General features: G+C 41.7%; 1 protein-coding gene across 1 annotated transcript; it reads right to left on the bottom strand.

Annotated features, from left to right (window-relative positions):
- Positions 1-8,609: 8,609 nt before the first annotated feature.
- slc39a7 (solute carrier family 39 member 7) lies at positions 8,610-19,750 on the bottom strand. Its single transcript, XM_080735097.1, has 8 exons — positions 19,615-19,750; positions 16,100-16,600; positions 14,192-14,360; positions 13,233-13,313; positions 12,787-12,915; positions 12,091-12,213; positions 11,597-11,793; positions 8,610-10,927 (listed from the first exon to the last, which is right to left on the bottom strand). The coding sequence occupies exons 2-8, from the start codon at positions 16,586-16,588 to the stop codon at positions 10,673-10,675; spliced, it is 1,443 nt and encodes a 480-aa protein (XP_080591223.1). The 5' UTR covers positions 16,589-16,600; positions 19,615-19,750; the 3' UTR covers positions 8,610-10,672.
- Between the last annotated feature and the right edge of the window lie 676 nt (positions 19,751-20,426).

The following is a 20,426-nucleotide window of genomic DNA, read 5'->3' as shown; positions in this document are numbered from 1 at the left end:
CTTTGTTCCATTTTGGGGGCTACAAAGTAACAAAGTAAATCGTCACTGTCGGGCAGAAACCTCGTATCTCCAAGTTTCAAATTTATAATTTTTTTCCATTGCACAAAAGTAGTGAAAACAGCAGATCTACAAGCACACAACGCCTCGCACCGCGAGGCGTTGTGTGCTTGTAGATCGGCTGTTTTCACTAGTTTAAATCATTTTTTAAACGATAAATACAAAACAAACGGTTTTGGACATATAAGGTTTCCACCCAACAACGACGAAATATACATTAAAAAAAATGAGGGCCTCTCCAACTCTTTTTCCTGGGCTGAATCAGGGGCCCAGCACGTCCCTGGGTACATTCATACACCGATGGTGGAGGAAACCATGCAAGGTACCAACCTGCTCACCGGGAGCAACTAGGGGTTCAGAGTCTTGCTCAAGGACTCTTCAACACTAACTCTTGGGGAGCCCGGGATCAAACTGTGAACCCTTTGGGAACCCTCTGTATTCTAAGACAGCAACTCTACCCCTTGGCCACTGCCACCACACACACACGCACGCACGCACGCACGCACGCACGCACGCACGCACGCACACACACACACACACACACACACACACACACACACACACACACATTGGATAAAACACCTATACCCTGTTTAATGCACTTGCTTCTGGTTTCCAGGATGTGACACAATTTTGCCCAAACTTTAAAGGGAAGTGATACTTTTTGGTTAAAACAAAAACAATTTTGTTGAAAGGTTGAAGCATTAAATTCTGATTTTTGTTCAGTCACAGGGGTCTCTCCATCTCTCTGTCTCTTTAATAATCAGAAAGCCCATTTGCAGGTATAGGTGACAAGTAACATTTCAACCAATCTAGACAGAGTACCTATTTATCAGCTTCATAGTGTTCCAGTTCTAATTGTGTCTGCTCGTTAATCTGTGTCATCACTTCCAATTGTACCTGGAGGTCAATCTGTATCCTGACTGAGTTCTCTATCCTGATTGGAGAAAAATAATTGTATCCATTTCCCGACCAACACTCTATAGCAATGAGTAGTACAGAATATATAGCTATTTAACACTTACAGGTGTAACCAAAGAAAATCATTTACCCTACCTTTAAATGAACAGGTGTAAATTCATGAACAATTTCCAAATGGTCCATCATTGCAACAAAGTAAAGGTTAATAATAAGGCTGGGACTTTAACTGATTAATTGCGATTAATTAATTACAGAAAATTAACACGATTAAAAAAGTTAGCGCATTTTAATCGCACTTAGTTTTTGCACCACAGAACCTTCAGTTTCGGGCATACCAATCATAGCGATGCACCAACCAAGAAGAGACAACAAACGCAAAGGAAGGAGTAGCCAATCAGAGCGCTTTGCTTGGCACAGTGGATGCGAAATTTAGATTTAAAAAACTCACTTGTTGATTCACTCGTACAAAAACATGTGTTTTACTTGAAAAAAAATGCTTCTCAGGTCAAATATCGATGTGCGATTAAAATGCGATTAATTGCGATTAATTAATCACAGAGCCTGTAATTAATTAGATTAAAAATGTTAATCGCATCCCAGCCCTAGTTAATAAATAAGCTGTTCAGTACTATCACACGCATTGGGCATCAATCACATACTCTTACCTTTTTTTCTTGATAGAAGAGCTGTGAAAAACATGCAGTGTCCCTAGATGTGTGCTTGGCACAGGTGTACCACTAAATTGGAAGTGGGGCCCAGTTCTATTCAGCATTTGCATAGGTGACTCCCCCTGTCAGCACCACAAAAGGCATGCAGACTTTAGCCAAAGAAGGAGTCATTGTGTGAAGTTTTTCAATCTCTTGAGATTAAGATCATTCTTTTACTGTATGTGGTGTCAAATTTACAGTGTGGAGACGTTTCTCATCAGGAAGTTGCTGTAATAATGACTCTATTATGTCACATTGACATAGTATTTTCTACTGTAAAAGCACTTGTATCTGACATAAATGGTATGCCATATAGAGGTGACCCAAATGCATTTGGGTCACCATCCGGAATCAATGGGGGTACATTTACTATAATCACATTTTTATCTTAGTAATGCGACAAATACAAAAAGATATTATTGAACTCATGGCGCTCTCCATGGCGCGAGTAATCAATTGGAGAAAAGAAAGTCATTTGGGGTGAACTACTCATTTAAAGTAGATTTTCATGCAAACACTTTCATACTTTTACTAAAGTATATTTTGAATTCTGGACTTTTCTTTACAGAGTATGTTATCGATACTTTTAAGTGAAACGTTTGAGTAGCCTACTTTTTCCACTGTCCATTACCTTTCTGTAATAAATAAAATGGTAAATGGTGCATTTAAATAGCATCTTTATCCAAGGTGCTTTAGATTGTGCATTAAATTCACACATTTTCACACATCGATGGCGGAGGAAATCATGCATGCAAGGCACCAACCTGCTCATCTGGAGGAATTAAAGTGTTCTAAAGAGACTTCTGTTTTCTCACATCAAGTCAAATGTCTCCTGAATGGGTAACATCATGACTCTCATGACTGTCCATGTTTTCTGTTAACATAACTGAAACTTATTGTTAGAGCATGGAGGACAAAACAGCAAAGTGAATACAAACACGACTCTGAGACATAAAAGCGACTCGGAGACACTTGTGCCATGTAAGGGGATTGGGGATCTCAATTTATTACCAGATAGGCAGGAGTCTCCTGAATGTTGACCCCATCTCCTGCCATGCTCCTGAATTGTCATTTCTCCTGAATTTCTCCTGGATTGGAGGATTTCCGTGGCTTTGCATGGCAACACGTGTCATTTCTCCTGGATTTGGATGCAAACTCCCAAAAAATCACCAGAACACAGGAAATTACATCTAGGCCTACTATGTTCAAAATTCTCTGGGGGAGGACCACCCGCTTAAAGGTTGAGGGCAGTGCATGTAATCATAGTGAGATATTCACTTACAGTAGTGAATATTAGTAGGCTACAGATGGGTCTTACATTGCTTCAGTTATCAAATCAAATTCTGTACACCTACTTTTTGCATTTTAATTGCTGAAATTGTACCTATCATTTTCCAATGGGAGTAGCAAGCCTAACAAAATTATCAAAATCTGAGTTAATAATTCATCACCATCATATTCTTCATCAGTTGTTGTCCACTGGTTGCTGGTGGTGAGGATCATAGTCCTGTCACTCTTTGATCCTGCCTCTGTAGAAACACACATCTGAGGCCAGAGCTGGTGAGCCACATAAGAACGCATTGCTCATTGAATGTACTCCAACAATCTGGTTACCGTAGTCAACTGCTGTACCAGAGTCCCCCTGTGGTTAGTGACCCAGAGAGATGTGGGAGTCTGTTGGAGGCAATTATTATATTCATTGTTTATTATTCCAATTTAACAAACTCCTCACAGCACACTGCATATCCACAGTCGCCTCTGGAAGAGTTTGAAAGACGAAAGAATTCTGTGCGGTTTTGGTCATGGCCCACACACGACTGTTAGGGTCGGGGTTGTTCTGGGTCCATGGTGCAATCATCATGTCGCCACACTGCAGTCGAGCTGGCCTTGGTCTGTGTACTTTTGGAGCAGATGTGACTTATAAGGATTGGAATCATTTTGGAAGGAAATATTACATTCTGTATTATTTGCCTGATTTTTCAACAACAACATTGCCTGAAGTGAAATCTGAACACAGCTCACCTTTGAAATGCTCACGAGGATAGGATGCAGTCGGGTCTGAGTTGGCCCAAACCCTCCAACTCGAATCAGTGCACCCACGGCAGGCCTGGTACAAGGATATGGTGGCAGGAGGATGAAGGGGAGAGCTACGTACATCTGTAGTAAGCCTCAGAAGCAAGATGTCAGGGGACGACCCTGGCCATCAACATAAATAAACTGTTGATTCACAGGGATATCTCGACTCCGTGGTTGCATGGGCCATGCACACCAAGTGTCAAAGTGATCGGCCTGAGTGAGAGGATATGAATGTCAGTGAGAGAATGTCATCGTCTGGATTACAAATTACTTGTCAATATACATTTGGGGTTGAGAAACTTATTTTAGACTTGTCTTTCAACAGCCGCAGCGCTACATACTGTAAACATTTTAAAACACAGATTGCAAGCCACAATTCTAAGATGATTCGGAGCAGTCCTTTTGGGCTTGAGGCTTAACGGGCCGGATCTAGCCATAGGCAAGGGGGGGCAATGCCCCCCTAAATGCCCTGTCTGCCCCACCTAACATGATGGCATGCAAAAATCTAAAATTTCAAAAATATTAAACTATTTGAAATGTTATGCTGCAACTAGGTAGATGGATAGATACACTGATAAGACATGTTGTTTGTATTGTGTGTTATAGGTATAAGTGTGCCAAAATGCTTAGTTTTCTATGCATTTCGGTTGTTTTAGGCGGTTTGTCCCCCCATTTTTTTCCGCTTCGTGGCATGGGCTGGAGGTGACACCCCTGGCTATTATTTCTTCCTGCCCCACCTAGTGCTAAAGGCTAGATCCGGCCCTGCTTAACAAAAGATCTGAACTGAATCCGTTCATCGCATAACTTGTCATTTAGGTCAGATGAATATACAGATGCTATGCCAGAACTTTAGCCTTCTCAATTACTGAGGCATATGGGGTCTCCGTTTCACACAGAAAAGCGCACACTGAACAAACTGCACAGGCACCTCTTTTCTAAGCTTTCTTTTATCTGCTCCACTTGCTGTACTCCATTTTGCGAAGCTGACTTGTCCAGAGATGATATTTATGGTCTTGTCGCTTAATCATATGTTTACTTCTTTGACCTCACCTGTGATCTGTCTCCCCAACATAATGATTCTTTATTATTCTTTATCTTTATAAATAGAGCAGACCCTGTTTTTTGCAAGAGACAGGCCCCTATAAATTGGTGCAAAGAGTTGTTTATGTTTGTGTAAGTAATTAGTGTGGTTGCGCTTGCGCTTTCCAGACTTAATTTTGCCGCGCTACTCCTCACACAGTTTTGGTGGCGCGCACTTGGGCCATATGTCAAATCGACCGGCTTCATCGGGACTCGTCTGCTTGCATATAGGTTACATAGTTTAATTTATATTCATTCATTATAAATGCGAGCCCACACTGTTTCATCATAGGAACAGTATTTCAATTTTTTTTCTTTTAACTCATACTACCCTCCTAATACCTGAGCTAGCCGCGTTTTTTCGTTAAAATGTTTCATTTATTTTTAATAATTCTTTGGTAAAATGGAAACATTTTATACAAATGAAATAAAAAAGAAAATGAAAAACGTTGGGTGTTTTTAATGAATCTATCATTGTTAAAATGGAGTTTGAACCGTGTGTATGGGGAGAGGCCCTGGACCTGGAGGGCCTGATAACATTTACATAAAATATCGAAATACTGAATTCATAAAAGCCTGATTAGACGATAAAATGACCAAAAGTTTTTTTTTTTTTTTAAATCCTTTTAAAGTTCTGTTCAGATTCACTACACCTTCGTTCTGTTCGGGTCATTTTGACCCGGGGGATATTTGGTTTTAAAAAAAACAACACTAATATAAATTTTAACTTAACAAATCATCATGATACATTGACTTTGACTCAATACCAAACAATTCATATGATATATATGGTAAATGTTTGCATTTCTGCTTTGCTATATCACATTAAACACTGAACGAGCTAGGCGTTTTTACTGATTTAGCTGGAATTCATGTAAAAAAACTACTTTATTTAATACTGGGCAATATTGCTCATGCTTATAGGAAAAAATGAAAATCAGACAGGGGGCTTCGGAAGGGGGTGTTAGAAGGGGGGGGGGGGCTGTGTGTCTGTGTTTTGGCACAATACTGTGTATTTCTGTGCATAATTATGTGCTTCCGGGTCAAAATGACCCGAACAGCACTTAAGGTTCAAAAAATATGAGGGGGGTGTAGCATGGGTGCAGTGCAAAAATATTTTTTTACACGTTCATCTCAGAAGAATCTTTAAGGCCAGTGAGTTTCAGGTGGAAAAAATGTAAACTTCTACCTTTTTTTTCCAAATGAAAATGTAAAACGGGTCAAAATGACCCGAACAGAACTTAAGGGTTAGGTAAACACAATGTCATATGTCAAATGCATAGAGACAGTATAGTGCCACAGTAATCTAGGAACATGTAAACCAAGAACCTAACAATTATCAATTACAATAAACACTGCCAGAGTGGCAGCCAATCAGAAGTGCATTGCTTTGTGCTGAATTGCATGAATTCACTCGGCATCCTCACAATCAAGTTTACATTTTTGATGGAAATTGAAACTTTAAAGGGCTTCACCCAAGGAACAGAGCAACACACCAGTCTATTGTTTTGTAACAAAAAAAGTAAAAGTCGTGTCAGACTACCAGGAGATTTCATACAAAGGTGTCTCTCCACGCATTGTAATCCCATTGTTCTCTTCAGATGACACTGGCAGGGGTGTCGCACCAAATTCTGGGCCCTGGGTACAAGGATTCACTGTGTTATGTGGTGCTCAAAGCTTTTCATGTCAAAAACCCCAGGCGTGGCAGAGGGAGAGCAGAGCCCAGGATTACATAAGAAATTGGCACTGGGTGAAAATGGGTTAGTAACCCACATCCTACTTAAAGCAGATTTTTTTCTGGGTATTTTCCTCCTGTATAGAAAGTCGATGGGAGCCCAACTTGATTTGGCCGCTGTGGGTATTTGCCATGAGCAGATCAGGGTAGATTTTTTATCCTGGCTAGTAGACCTAATTTCCTGACAGAATCAGTTGAAAAACTAAATAATGCAATTTTGTCCAACCTCTGCCTTATATTTATCGGACTATAAAGGACAATGTTTTTTTTACAACAAAGGGTTCATATTTTAGATTAGAGAAAAGAAAGATGAGTATTAAAATGTTTTCATTTACTGCTTTCTATCATTTTAATGTCTAAATATGCAATTTCTTTACTATTTCACACATAAGTCACATCTGCCCATGAAACATTGCGGTGCATCAATTGGTAATGGGCTTACAGAATTCTGTCTAAAAAGACATATTTAGCCACCCACCTAATCAAAATCATTAAAATCACTAAAACGATAGAAAGCTGTAAATGAAAAAAAAAATCTAACACTCATCTTTTCTTTAATCTACAATCGAACCACTGTTGTAAAAAAAAAAGGTAGTCCTTTAACATCATCACATCCACAGTGATGCCAATAGGGAGTAAATTGTGCCTGTGTTACTTAATCCCTCCATGACAAATCAAAACACAACACAAAGAAAACTGGTTTCTCTGCGGTATGGATGACAAAACAATATATTTGGGAATGATAGTTAACTTTCTTATCTTTTCTTGATGGCCCCAACAGGTGTATTCTTTCAGCTACTGGCAACCACTGTTGCTTCCTTGCTTCCCCAGATACATTTAGCCTGATCCCTTCTCCCTCAAGTGTGCACTGGGACAGTGGCTCCCAGGTGGTTTTCCAAACTATTTTGGGGGGGTCCCCAGATGATTAAATTAATGTGCAACATTGTCCTTTAACATCATCACACCCACAGTGATGCCAATAGGGAGTAAATTGTGCCTGTTACTTAATCCCTCCATGACAAATCAAAACACAAGACAAAGAAAACTGGTTTCTCTGCGGTATGGATGACAAAACAATATATTTGGGAATGATAGTTAACTTTCTTATCTTTTCTTGATGGCCCCAACAGGTGTATTCTTTCAGCTACTGGCAACCACTGTTGCTTCCTTGCTTCCCCACCAGCTGACCCAGATACATTTAGCCTGATCCCTTCTCCCTCAAGTGTGCACTGGGACAGTGGCTCCCAGGTGGTTTTCCAAACTATTTTGGGGGGGTCCCCAGATGATTAAATTAATGTGCAACATTGTTTTCTCACTCAACAGTAAATAAACAAAATTCATTAGAAGTGTATACAGGCTATCTGCACTGTCACATTTGTAAACTTAAACTTTTAAAACCCTTTTAGTTAATACCAAATTGGCCAAATTGTCAAATATTACGAAAAAGAGGCCTATTTTCACAACATTTATCTGTGGAACTCAGTTAAACTAAATGCAATCTGGGAACCCATCGACAATGTCATAGCGACAGTATATACGCTGAACTTTATCTAAAAATGAATAAAATATTTCCACAACCATTAACCAACCGTCTTAGCTCAACTCCTTTTGCCTACAGAGGTGATGAATGATACAAATTTGTTCTCCCTGTGATGTCATGTAGTGTTATGAATACCACAGAAATGAGCCAATTTCACAGAAGGCTAAGTATTGTGAAATGCTCCTTTAACCACTTTAAGCCTCACTTCAAAAATATTGAAAATAAATAGCCAATCTACAAACTCACGTGTCACATTGTGAGCTTGTAGACCTAAAATTTTCGCTATTTCTTAAAACCTCCCTAACAAGGCAAAACGTAACTTGAATACACAATTTGACAGAAAATTTCTATCTGGTATATTGGATTGGTGGGGTTTGCCACAAAAACACCAAATAAGTGCTGGAAGATTAGCATAAATCAATTTATTATGCTTTTCCTTTTTTTGTTGACGACCAATGCATCACTATTAAATTGAGTAAACATACTCCGGTATTGCAAATGTAAAAAAAAAAAAAAAAAAAAAAAGGCTGGAATGATTCAAATGAAATAAAACAGAAGACCATTTTGAAGTGTAAATTTAAGTCATTCCGCTAATATGCACATTTAAAATAGGAATTTCCAGATTAACTGGATTACAAGATTCTGTTTGGTGTTGATGCACTGATGGTGGCTGGTGGGGATAAAGGCTCATTCCCACCGGCAGCGATAACGATGACGATAGCCATAAAATATCACAGCGATAATTATGCCTTCACATTTATGTCCGATAAAGTTATCGGACATCAATGTGAAGAGGCGTCAATTAACAACAGCCGCTCGCTCAGTGCGCATCGCGAGCTGTTTGTCAGAGACCCAGTTCCATATCACTGTGATCTTAACCACATCGTTGTTGATCCTAACGATGTAGTTGTCGGCTATCGTTGTCTGTATCGGTGTTGGGTGGATGCTGCCGATCCACTTCAATTGAAAACCCACTTTTTTAAATCGTTATCGTCATCGTTATCGCTGCCGGTGGAAATGAGCCTTAAGGCTCAACTAGGCCATATCCCTTCATAGCTGATGTTTCTAACACATTAGCCTAGTAAACGACCAACTTCCGTTCTCCAAACAAATGAAATGGTTTCCGGAAGAGGGCGGGTACGAGGCTACGTACACATATCACATGGGTCTACAATTACACCATGTGGTCTTTTCTGAAGACACTCACTTCCCTGCCAGCCTTGTTGTAACATACATTTGAGTTGATTACGTTACCTGACCATTTACACAAATTTAGGCCTGATCATATTCTTTCAACCACGCGTGGGCTGAGACTGTTATACAATTAGTCAACCAATGGGGTCAGGATGTACAACTAATGTGATATTGTTGCAGGGTTGCAGACAATTAACAGTATTCATATAACAATATAGTGTTATAATTATTGGACCTTGACTTCACGGTCGGCACAAACATGGGATATGAAACAACTACAGTATGTACAGCTTCAAACAGCCAACATGTGAAGCTGAACCTTATTTATCTAAAAGAAATGAGTGCCCTCTGGTGGACTGGTGTGAAAAGGTGGTAAAAGCAACAGCAGCATATAGACCTTTGACTCCACTTTCTATGTAAGCCTTCCTCCACTTAAAGTTGATGACAATATGCCACACAATGTCTCTCGACCAGGACATTTTGGTCTCTCGTTACTGTCAACAATGTCTGAAACTGAAGCCATCAATAAATCAACACATTTACAATACAATGTCATATTACATTTTCACTGGAATGTCTATAAATACAACCGTACAATTCTGAGGTCACAAGACTACCAAACATTTCTGACGTCACTGACTGATATGCTCTGTCTTGATTGTGAAGCCATCCTACAGAGAGCAGACAAGCAAGCTTCAGCAACATGTTATGTTTTCGTTCTCTCCCCTCTTTCTCCATCTCTCCTTCCGTCACGTCAACATTTGAGTTGTGAGTGACACGGTTGGTGCCGTCATGAAAACCAGGGTAAGAATTTGTTTGGCAGGAAAAATGCAGTGAAAGTGGCTAATGTCTATTGAGATGAACAACGGTAGACACTATGCCCCCCCCCCTCCCCCCGCAAAGAAAAGGCTGTCAATTTAGTTTTTAACATTGTTGTCAGTTACCCTCTCAGCATCAATCTTTGAATTCACCCACAATGCTCTTCTCATTCAACAGGTACAAATAAAACAAATGGTGAGCAGGAGTGCATAAAAGAGAACAGAATGGAAATAATTTACCCGCTACGAATAGACAGGAGCTGTGCGTCAGAAAGGATTGAATTGATAAAAGAAAAAGTATGCCCTCAAGGGCTATTTATAACATTTCTACATTCAATCCAATTTTTCCTCCCTTTTAACTTCCATTCCGTCTCCGTATGTAGGTCGATCTGTGTTAAGTATGTCGCGTTCTTTCTCTATCCATCTGTAATTATCTCTTTCTCTCCAACCATCTGTCGCTCATTCTCTCACCCCCATGTCTCCCCTCTCTCCTCCTGCCCCTCCCTAGCAGCATCAGTTCCTCTTTTTTTCTTTCTCTGCCGTCTCACTCGTACTCGGCGATCAGCACCATCATGCCCACGCCGAACAGCAGGGCCAGAATCTCCATCAGCGACTGGCCAAAGCTGGGGCGGCCCGACAGCAGCTCCGGAAGCACGGTCACCGTGGCGATGTAGACGAAGCCGCCGGCCGTGAAGGGCAGGATCCAGGCGGTGGCGGCGGCGCCCACGCCCTCGGCGAATAGCGAGCAAGCCGTGCCGGCCAGAGCGCCCAACGCGGTCAGCAGCTGCAGACACATGGCCTGATGGGTAATGATCAGAAGAGACAAACAGTCAGTCGATCACACCATGATGAAATTAAACTTGACTTTAAACTTTTTTAGGTTTCAAGATACCGATGAAGGCTAAAAGATTTTTTTTTTTTTTACTATTGCTTGTGCAACAATATATTATTGAAAAGGCTATGGTTTGTTCGAGCAGACTACTCTTTATTAGTATGTTTTTTTAGTCTGCAGCCGGTACATCTGACTTTTGGAGTTGTGCAGACTATTCTTTTTAACCAATTAGTACTGTAATTCTAAGATATTCTTTTTAACCAATTAGTACTGTAATTCTAAGATAGTAGTCCAATATTCATGTGACTGTGAACACAGAAACAATTTCATGAAGTATAATACATAAGAAATCAAAAAGCTACACTTTTAGAATCATAAGATCCTGGCATTGTATAAATACAGAAAAGGCATGTCCGGTTCTTTGAGTCTGAAAAAACTATTTAGGAACCCAGTTAGAAATAGACGCAGTCGGACCATCACGCCTTCTAATCTACACCATGCCCTTTATCGAACATCAACCCCCCCCCCACCCCACTCTCCACTACTGCCAAATAAAACCTCCTGACTAACCGTTAAAATCACATTAAGCTAAACACCCATTTACTTCCATTGTAACTCGTCAGCCAGTGAGAGTACCTTCTTCTTGGTGCAACCCGACTGCACCAGGATGGCAAAGTCTCCAATCTCGTGGGGAACCTCGTGAAGAAGGATAGTGAGGGTGGTGACAGCGCCCACCGCTGGCCCCACTAGAAATGACGCGCCGATGGCCAGACCGTCCGTGAAGTTGTGCGTGAAGTCAGCAGCCAGGTTCAGGTAACCAGACACCTTAATGTCTGCGATTAAGATAAACATAAACTGTTTTATTATTACGTTTAGTAAGTAAAAGTCTGGATGATGGAGAATATTGATGAAAGAATGATGTGTGCATAGTTGACATTTGTTAATATACTGCTCATTCATTTTGTAGTCAGAAGCAGATATTTTAGTTTATTTGGGGCCAAAGGGCTGTCAGGAATATAGTTTGAATATATATATATATATATATATATATATATATATATATATTCAATATTGAATATTGAATATAGTTACTGATAAATCATTTGAATCAATGAGTCCTTTCTTTTCACCTGTGCTGCCCTTATCTTCTTTCTTTGGTGCCGTCTCCTCTTTGCTTTCTTTCTCGTCTTTCTTCACCTCCTTCCCTTCCTCCTTTTCCTCTTCTGTGTCGCTGTCTTTGGCCTTGGCAGCAGCTGAGAACAGCAGAGCGGTGGTTTGGGTAATGCCATTGGAAAAAGACTAAATATATATAAATGATATATATGAGCTCATACTGTAGGTTACATTGAGGTAAATATTATTGTGCACATGTTCATGAGCCCATACATTTTATACACTTGTATAAATAATTAATAACTAATTATGCACATTTGCGTATCAGCTCCATTCATCTAATAATGGGTATTATAATTAACACATTTCCCGCCAAGTCGTTCTCAGAAATCTCCGCCAGCGATTTTCATGATCCACTTTTCTGAATTCTTTACCATTGGTCTGAATGGAAAACCAGATGTCCAGGTGACCTCATCTCCCGAAGGATCATGGGAAATTGAGTCCCTGCATTACAGTGGGGTGTATCAGACGGCCGTCTGATATTAAACAATGAAAAGACCGATTTAACCATTTTGGATTATATGGCGGCCAAGTGCGGTAAAATCTGAAAATACGTTTTGGCATAAATAGAAATCTACCAGTCCGTTACTGCAACATTAAACAATTTTTTACATTTGATAAATGCTCACTGCACAGTGCTACCAGCAGCATACCATGTGAGTGGGAGTGTCCGTGTCCGTGGCCACCCTTCATAAGGCGAACAAACTTCTCCACCGCCAGGAAAGCCACGATCCCTCCCAGAACCCACAAGCCTACAGACATCATGTGGTCGTGTGCCGCACCTGGACAGACAGAGAAACACATACTTTAGTTTGAGTTGTTTTCTCTTAAACAAACCAGTCGAAATCACTGGTGGCATTTGACCCCAGCACACAGCACTTCTACTTTGCCAGTGGTTCTCAATTGTTTTTATTTCAAGGACCCCTATAACTCATTGTGGCATGGACAGATGGAATCAAACCAAATGGACCTGTAAGGATCAATTTGTTTCCATATGTACACTCTCGGAGTTACAGACTAGTAGGGGTCAATTTAGAGCCAAGTCAAGGACCCCACTTTGAGAACTACTGTGCTATGCCATCAGATAATGGTTCCATACCATGGGAGTGGCCGTGATCATGTGACTCTTCACTGGCGTGTGAATGGCCGTGTTCTTCCCCTCCATGGTGAGAGTGAGGCGCTGTAAGGAGAAAATGCAAAACATTATTCATGGTCATCATCCCTTAATGTAAGCTTGTGTCGTATCATGCCTGTCAATTTAGAAGCCGAATGAAATGGGCATGCTTGTGTGCAAATGTGCCGTTACTCGGTTGTGCGTGGGTGTGCAGGAAGACGGGTGAAACATGAGCGTGCTCTTGCTTGTTTGCAAAGCCATGTGTCGCTCATCTGAGCATGCAGCATTAGGTAACAGAAGATAGCATGACAGCAGAACCAGGAAGGAGGGAGAGAGGGATGGATGGAGACTAAAGGGGTAAAAAAGAAAAAAGGGAAGCCTGATTTATACATCATATGAGTTTCACATGCCAAAAACAGCAATGGACAAGCTCACAGCATGCTGCAATGTGACAGTGAGCATGTAGATCTACTATTTTAGGCGAGTGATACAGTCATAAGACTGTATAAACAGAGAAAGTGAGACCCATGGAGAGAGAGGCACATGGAGTAGACTTGAGAGCCAGACTGTTGCCTCACACAATTCTTTTATGCTTCCGTCATACAGTCTGGAGCACGGAAGCTCTGAAAATGATCAAGCGATAAATTGAATCCTCCTCCCCACTTTCGTTTCGTCTTAACAGTCGCACAAATGTATCCCAATATAAATCAAAATCATCAAAGCATAGCGTGCATATATATATATATAGAGAGAGAGATCACCGCTTAGCAGAAATGGAAATTTAAAAATAAAATGTAAATCGAAAATGACAAACAGATGACAGCTTGTAGTTCCAGACTATATATAGCGTTCGGAGATTGTGAAATAGTCGTCTGGCTGCTCAAGACTACACATGGAGACACACAAAACGGATGTAAACACAAGACGGCAGGTCATCCACCAACCCAGGGCGTGGGGGATCAGGTGAAGGAAGGCGTCTCCCAGGAGGCCCCCGGACGCAAAGGCCAGCAGCACCTTGAGGAGGTTCTGGTGCTGGTCGGAGTTGGACTGCACCGGGATGAGAAAGAGGATGAGGAAGGGAGCGGCGCTGATCAGCAGGGTGGCCCCTATAGCCTGGAGAAAGGAGAAACAATCGTAATGATGTCAGTGATTCCATGGTGGGTTTTATACTGGCCATTATGTAGCATACACTGTGTGGTGTTTCATCTAGTCACCTGCTCAACACTAATATTTTGACAGAATGTATTGAGGATAGCGCCTGAGAATGCTTAATCTAATTTTAGAGGGGGTCCAATACACGTTAAACATACTGTCCAGTGTCCATACACCCCTAGTCCTCAACTAATTATAAACAAATAATTGGAGAATACAGTAGTATAATGACCCCAAAGTCAAAGTAAAAAATAAACGTTAAGTACAGTATGGTAATTAGACAATGATGTAGTTCCTCAATAATGTTTGTCTCACTGATGAAGGCTGTGTGCCGCAACGCACAGTTAGTGCATTCTTTAATGCTCTAGAGTCTAGCCAATACAATAAAGGCCTTAACATCATTTTTTCAGCTATTCGACTTTGTCACCATTGTACCAAAGAGAACCTTGGATTCATCTGCCAAAAAGACTCACTACTATCTGTGTTTACTCAGATTTCCATTTAGCTAAGAGTGTCTGATAAGAAGAACAGGCTCTGCTGGCCTTGCCGCTCAGCAGAGCCACGTCTACATCCTGGATACAACTTTAATTGTAATCTTTTATTTACCTAGGGAAAGGAGAGAGTTCTTTTACAGCAAACACCAACGATAACACGCATGACACCGTTAGTTACACACAATCGCACCAGGGAAGTGTCCAGTGGAAGCACTGAGGCAGGGGAGGGACATGACGTTATGAACAAGATGAGCAGCTCAAGTACAGCTGACCCAGGGGGGTCAATGGCCCATGCTAAATTATTGAATAGTTAGGAACCAAACAGGTATGTTACTCTCATCTTTTTCCCCCAGCCAGGAGTATAAACCCAAATAACTTGCTAAAAATATACTAATGATGATTAAGCCTACATTATATGGACAACTGGAGGAGGAAATGTATTTTCCCCAACCCAATGAATCAAACATCATGACCTCATCACAGTATGACTGACTTCTACAATCGTTAACAGTGGAAAATAACTGTAAATAGAACTGCACACTGTCGAGGTGCCAACTTGCACCTCACGTACATTACAAGCAGGCCACACATGGCAAGCAGAGCGTGCCACAAGGTGGGCACTGCTAGCCTCATTGGATGTTAATGAAGACATACCAAGTACGCTCTTACGTATATACCAAACTCTGCTGACATCACCATTGGCATCACCAGGAATGCTAATCCCTCATTGGCTGTTAATGATGAGACACCGACATACATACATACATTCCCAGAATCCGAGCCATTTTGGGGCTACAGTCTTCAAAAAAGGGAGACACCTACATACATACCCAGCCGATTACAGTACTTGCACACTCTGCTTGTTCAAGTAACTAGAACTGCACTCTATCGAGGTGCCAACGTGCGCCTTGTGCACCAGCAGAGCGCGCCATGAGGTGCGCTCACCACTGGCATCACCAGGAATGCTGGTCCCTCATTGGCTGTTAATTATGACGTTGCCAGAAATGCTGGTCCCTGATTGGGCTAAGGGCTTAAACACACACAGCTACCTACCTACATACGCAGCCGAATGCAGTACTTGCACGGTCTGCCGGCGCAAGTAATAACAATAACAATGTGCAAGAAGTGCATCTAATGATAAGGTCGACAACGTGCTGCTTCCAATACTAATCAATACCACTAAAGCCTTCCAATGTGATCACACACCTGCATCCAGAGCTCCGGCAGGTTTCTCTTCTCTCCCTCCGCCTCGACGTCCCTCTTGACCCTCTCCTCCGCTCCATGTGAGTGCCCGTGGTGCTCCTCCTCCTTGTGCACGCGGACAACGTCCTCTTGATGATGAGCGTGCCCGTGATCGTGCGCGTGGCCATGGTCATGGGCGTGCCCATGATCGTGCGCGTGGCCATGGGCGTGCCCGTGATCATGGGCGTGGCCATGGTCATGGGTGTGCCCGTGGTGTTCCTCTTCCTGTGGGGCCAGGTTGGCCTCGGCGCTCCACTTGCTCGCCCCCTGGTGCATCTTTACCTGAGGCCCGTGGCCGTGGCAACCGCCCGCTCCGTGGGAGTGGCCATGGTGATCGTGGCCGTGGCCGTGGCCGCCGTGGGTGTGGCCGTGTGCGACTGTCAGCTGTGCTGCTTGCAGCAGCAGCAGAGCGGATGTAAACAGTGTAAGAGTGAGCAGACGTACACGGGCCATGGTTTAACCCACCTGTAACAGACAGAACAACAAAAGGTAGTAAGTAAACGATTAAGAAACACAAGTTGACACATACTGGTAACTGGAACTCTGGAAGGCTCGCCCTAAAACCCCAGTCTCTCTCTATTGATAGGGATTATGGAACAGTAGACTGACAGGAAATGGGGAAAGAGAGATGGCAAGTGACACGCAGCAAAGGTCGTCGGGATCGGGAATCGAACCTGCGCACCCCAGCGGTTCTTGTATTTGTTTTACTGAGGTTAAAGTTAGGTTTATGTAGAGTTTTACTGAGGTTAGGTTTAGGCATGGTTTTACTGAGGTTACATGTAGGAATAAGATTAGGTTTAGGCATAGTTTTACTGCGGTTACATTTAGGAATAAGATTAGGTTTAGGCATAGTTTTACTGCGGTTACATTTAGGAATGAGGCTAGGTTTAGGCATAGTTTTACTGAGTTTACATTTGGGAATACTTGGTGATGAGTCTGACGATCGTTCCGAGGTCACCGGATTTGACCAGGGACAAGCGTTCTAGTATTCCACAGACTCACTGTGTGACTGATCTGATATTGCAACGCACTGCCAATGTTATACCACACCACCCCCCTATTGTAGGCCTTGAGACTGAGGTCTTGGCCTTGACATGTTTGTATGCCACTTTTGGTTTACGGCCACATGTGGACAAATCTGTTTGTCATCATTATTTATTTGTATTTATTTAACGTTTACTTAACCAGTAAAAAACACATTGAGACATTAGTCTCTTTTACAAGTGTGAATGGACAAGAGAAGAGGACAATAAATGTCACACAGCTCTGCCAGTAACAACAAATACAGCACATGAAAAGACAGACATAACATCCGTAAAACTAATACCCACTACCTAGGAAGCTCAAGGAGAAACAGATGTCTCGTCTCCAAGTTATAGTTCTGCATAGTATCTCATGTCATCAGACTCATCACTTTAATCTAATCACTCCAATCCGTTTACAAACAGGGACTTTTTCTGGAAAAGCACCCGTTTTAATCAGATTAGAGTCTAAATGGAATGTCCATTCAGCTGGAAACGTACAGGAAGCAAATTCACATTATTAGTATTATTATTCTGAAAAGATTTGTGCTGAACTGAATCATTTGACAGTTCGATTTCATACACTGATTGATTACCGTATGTAAGTTCTTCTACACCGTTTCAGAGTTGATATCTCATACTTAACTCATTGAGTGCCAATCCCGAACTAGTTCGGCTTTATTAGCGTATCGCAGAGTGCCGATCCCGAACTAGTTCGGCTTTAAAAAAAAAAAAAAAAAAAAAAAAAATTTTGAATTTTTTTTTTTTAATTATTTTTTTTGGACCCCATCAAATCTGGTGAACATGATTTCAATCGCGATTTTGCATGTTCCACCCCCATACAACCCCATCTAACATACAGGGCAGCCATTTTTGTTTACATAACATGTAAAACATAATGGCTATTATCTCAAGAATGCCTGAACGGATTTCCAATCGGATTTTTTTGTTTGAAAGCTGTGAACAAACTGCACAAATCCACTCCAATGCAATCCAGGATTGCATTGGATTTTTTAGAGCTCATTCTTCTCTGTTTTTTTCCCATGCATGAGGTGTGCAAGGTTTAATCATGGCTAAGTTGACGAAAATAAGGCTTCTAAAATGCTTGGTAGCCAATAGCTAACTTCAAGCTAACTTCATCCTCTTCCTGTACATGCACAAAGGAAAGTGTTCAGGCAAGTCATGGCTGCAGGGCTTCTGCATATACCAGCATATCTCTATGGGATTTTCTATGGCCACTGGGCGCCCTCTAGTGGTGAAAGGGTGGCACTAAATGAGTTAAGGCAATCAGTACAAAATGATGTTCTAGGGCAGTCGTTCTCAAAGTGGATTCCAGGGACTCTGTGGGTTCCTTTAGGCCCTAGGGGGTCTAAGCCCCTTTTCGACTGCAGCTTTAGCACCACACCGTACCACATAAAAATATCTACATTTTCCATTACACAAAAGTACCCCTATCGGTAAGAAACAAATTGACCCTTTTAACTGTGATTATAATACAATATAAATTTGTATTACAACTATCCTAAATTATAATACACTATATTGGATTATAACTGTGATTATAATATACTATAAAGTAGTAATGTATTACTATGATAATTATAATACACTATATTAGATTATGATAGTGGTTATAACACAATAGAATATATTACAACTATATCCTGGTGGTCTAAATGAAAAGTCAGTGAGTGATCAGTCATTATGAAGTGTTTGGCCCTGTTTGGCCTAGCTCAGACCTACTCTAGATTGGATACTTTTTAGTACCACGTTTAGTACCACTTTCACACCACTCTACCCAGGTCCTTGTAGTGGAAAACCTGGCACAAGTGGGCAGTGTGGTGTGGAGTGGAGTTGGGCCAGTGGAAAATGGGCTTTAATGGACCCATACTACTGTAACTGACAGTATACAAATGGAACCGTCATTGTACACTGCCAGAGTTAAGGGGAGACATTGAAATGTGAAAGTTTGATAAACACTGTGCTAGGGAACGTATGCAGCCTGGGCAACTCAAGAGTGACGTTTAGCTTTTTTTGATTGATTGAATGAATACGTTATTAACAGTTTGTAGATTGTACAAACAGAGGTACGGGTTACAAAGATAGTTAAAAGGGATAACAAAACTAAAAGCCCCACAGGCGCTTGTTTCCATTGTGGTCCCGTGTATTCAGTTCATTAAAAGCTTAATCGTAGCTTATCTTTTACGTGTAATTGCATTGATTGTCCTGACAGTTCATGGTTTTAAGTCAAACGGCGTCCTTGTTATCCGTTGATCTCAAGGCTCACAAGTCTGATCGCAAACAAAAACAAGTCGCACTCAATCAATCAAGTTGTTCATCAAAGCTGCTAGCATGCTAGCCTGTCTGGGCTAAACCAACTTGCTACCATGACATGTTGCTCCAGCATCGCTCCTTAGCATCGCTCCTTATTATGCTTTGGTTCCAGTTAGTTCTTACCTGACTGGCTGCTCCTACTGACCGGTTGAACAATCTATTTATTATACGACGTGTGGGGGTAAAGATCCAGACCTAAATGTTAAAACTGTTGTAGAGTCTGGAAGTCTTGTTTCATTTTCACAGACGTGGCATTTAGTCAACTGATCGAAATCTCGCGAGAGCTCGAGTAAGCCCAATCAGCACAATAGGATTCGATCTAACATCGCGAGAACGGTCCGTTAGTTTTGTATCGTCCCCATCACCCAACAACGAATGAGCCAATAGCATCATCTTTTCGACACAAGGAGCATCCAAGGAAGAATCCAGGAAGCAAGAGTCAGGAGGACCATGAGTATGGGTCAGGAGGACCTTATTATAACTCTATGGTCAACCTCAGGACAGATGCCAGACACCCCAGGCCGTCACCACTGACCACCTGTAATAATGTAATGTGTAGTCATTTATCTTCCACAGCCACATGTAAGCAATCCCTTTTCCACTGGCCCAACACCACACCACACCACACCACACCACACCACTCCGCACCGCCCACTTGTGCCAGGTTTTCCACTACAAGGACCTGGGCAGAGGGCGCTCTCCATTTCGACATGCTGCCATTCAGACTGATTTCTAATTGTCTGAATGGCGACACTTCCATAGAGGTTAGGGTTTGAATGGCAGCATGTCTGAATGGGGGATGCACCCGGACCTGGGTATATACTTTATATATACTCTATGGGTATATAGTGGTGTGAAAGCGGTACTAAACGTGGTAGGCTACTAAAAAGTATCCAATCTAGAGTAGGTCTGAGCTAGGCCAAACAGGGCCAAAC

Source organism: Nannobrachium achirus (assembly GCF_963921795.1).
Source record: "Nannobrachium achirus genome assembly, chromosome: 10".
In the NCBI taxonomy this organism is placed as follows: Eukaryota; Metazoa; Chordata; class Actinopteri; order Myctophiformes; family Myctophidae; genus Nannobrachium; species Nannobrachium achirus.
The sequence above is the reverse complement of the archived record's forward strand: the minus strand, read 5'-3'. Positions and strand labels throughout refer to the sequence as shown.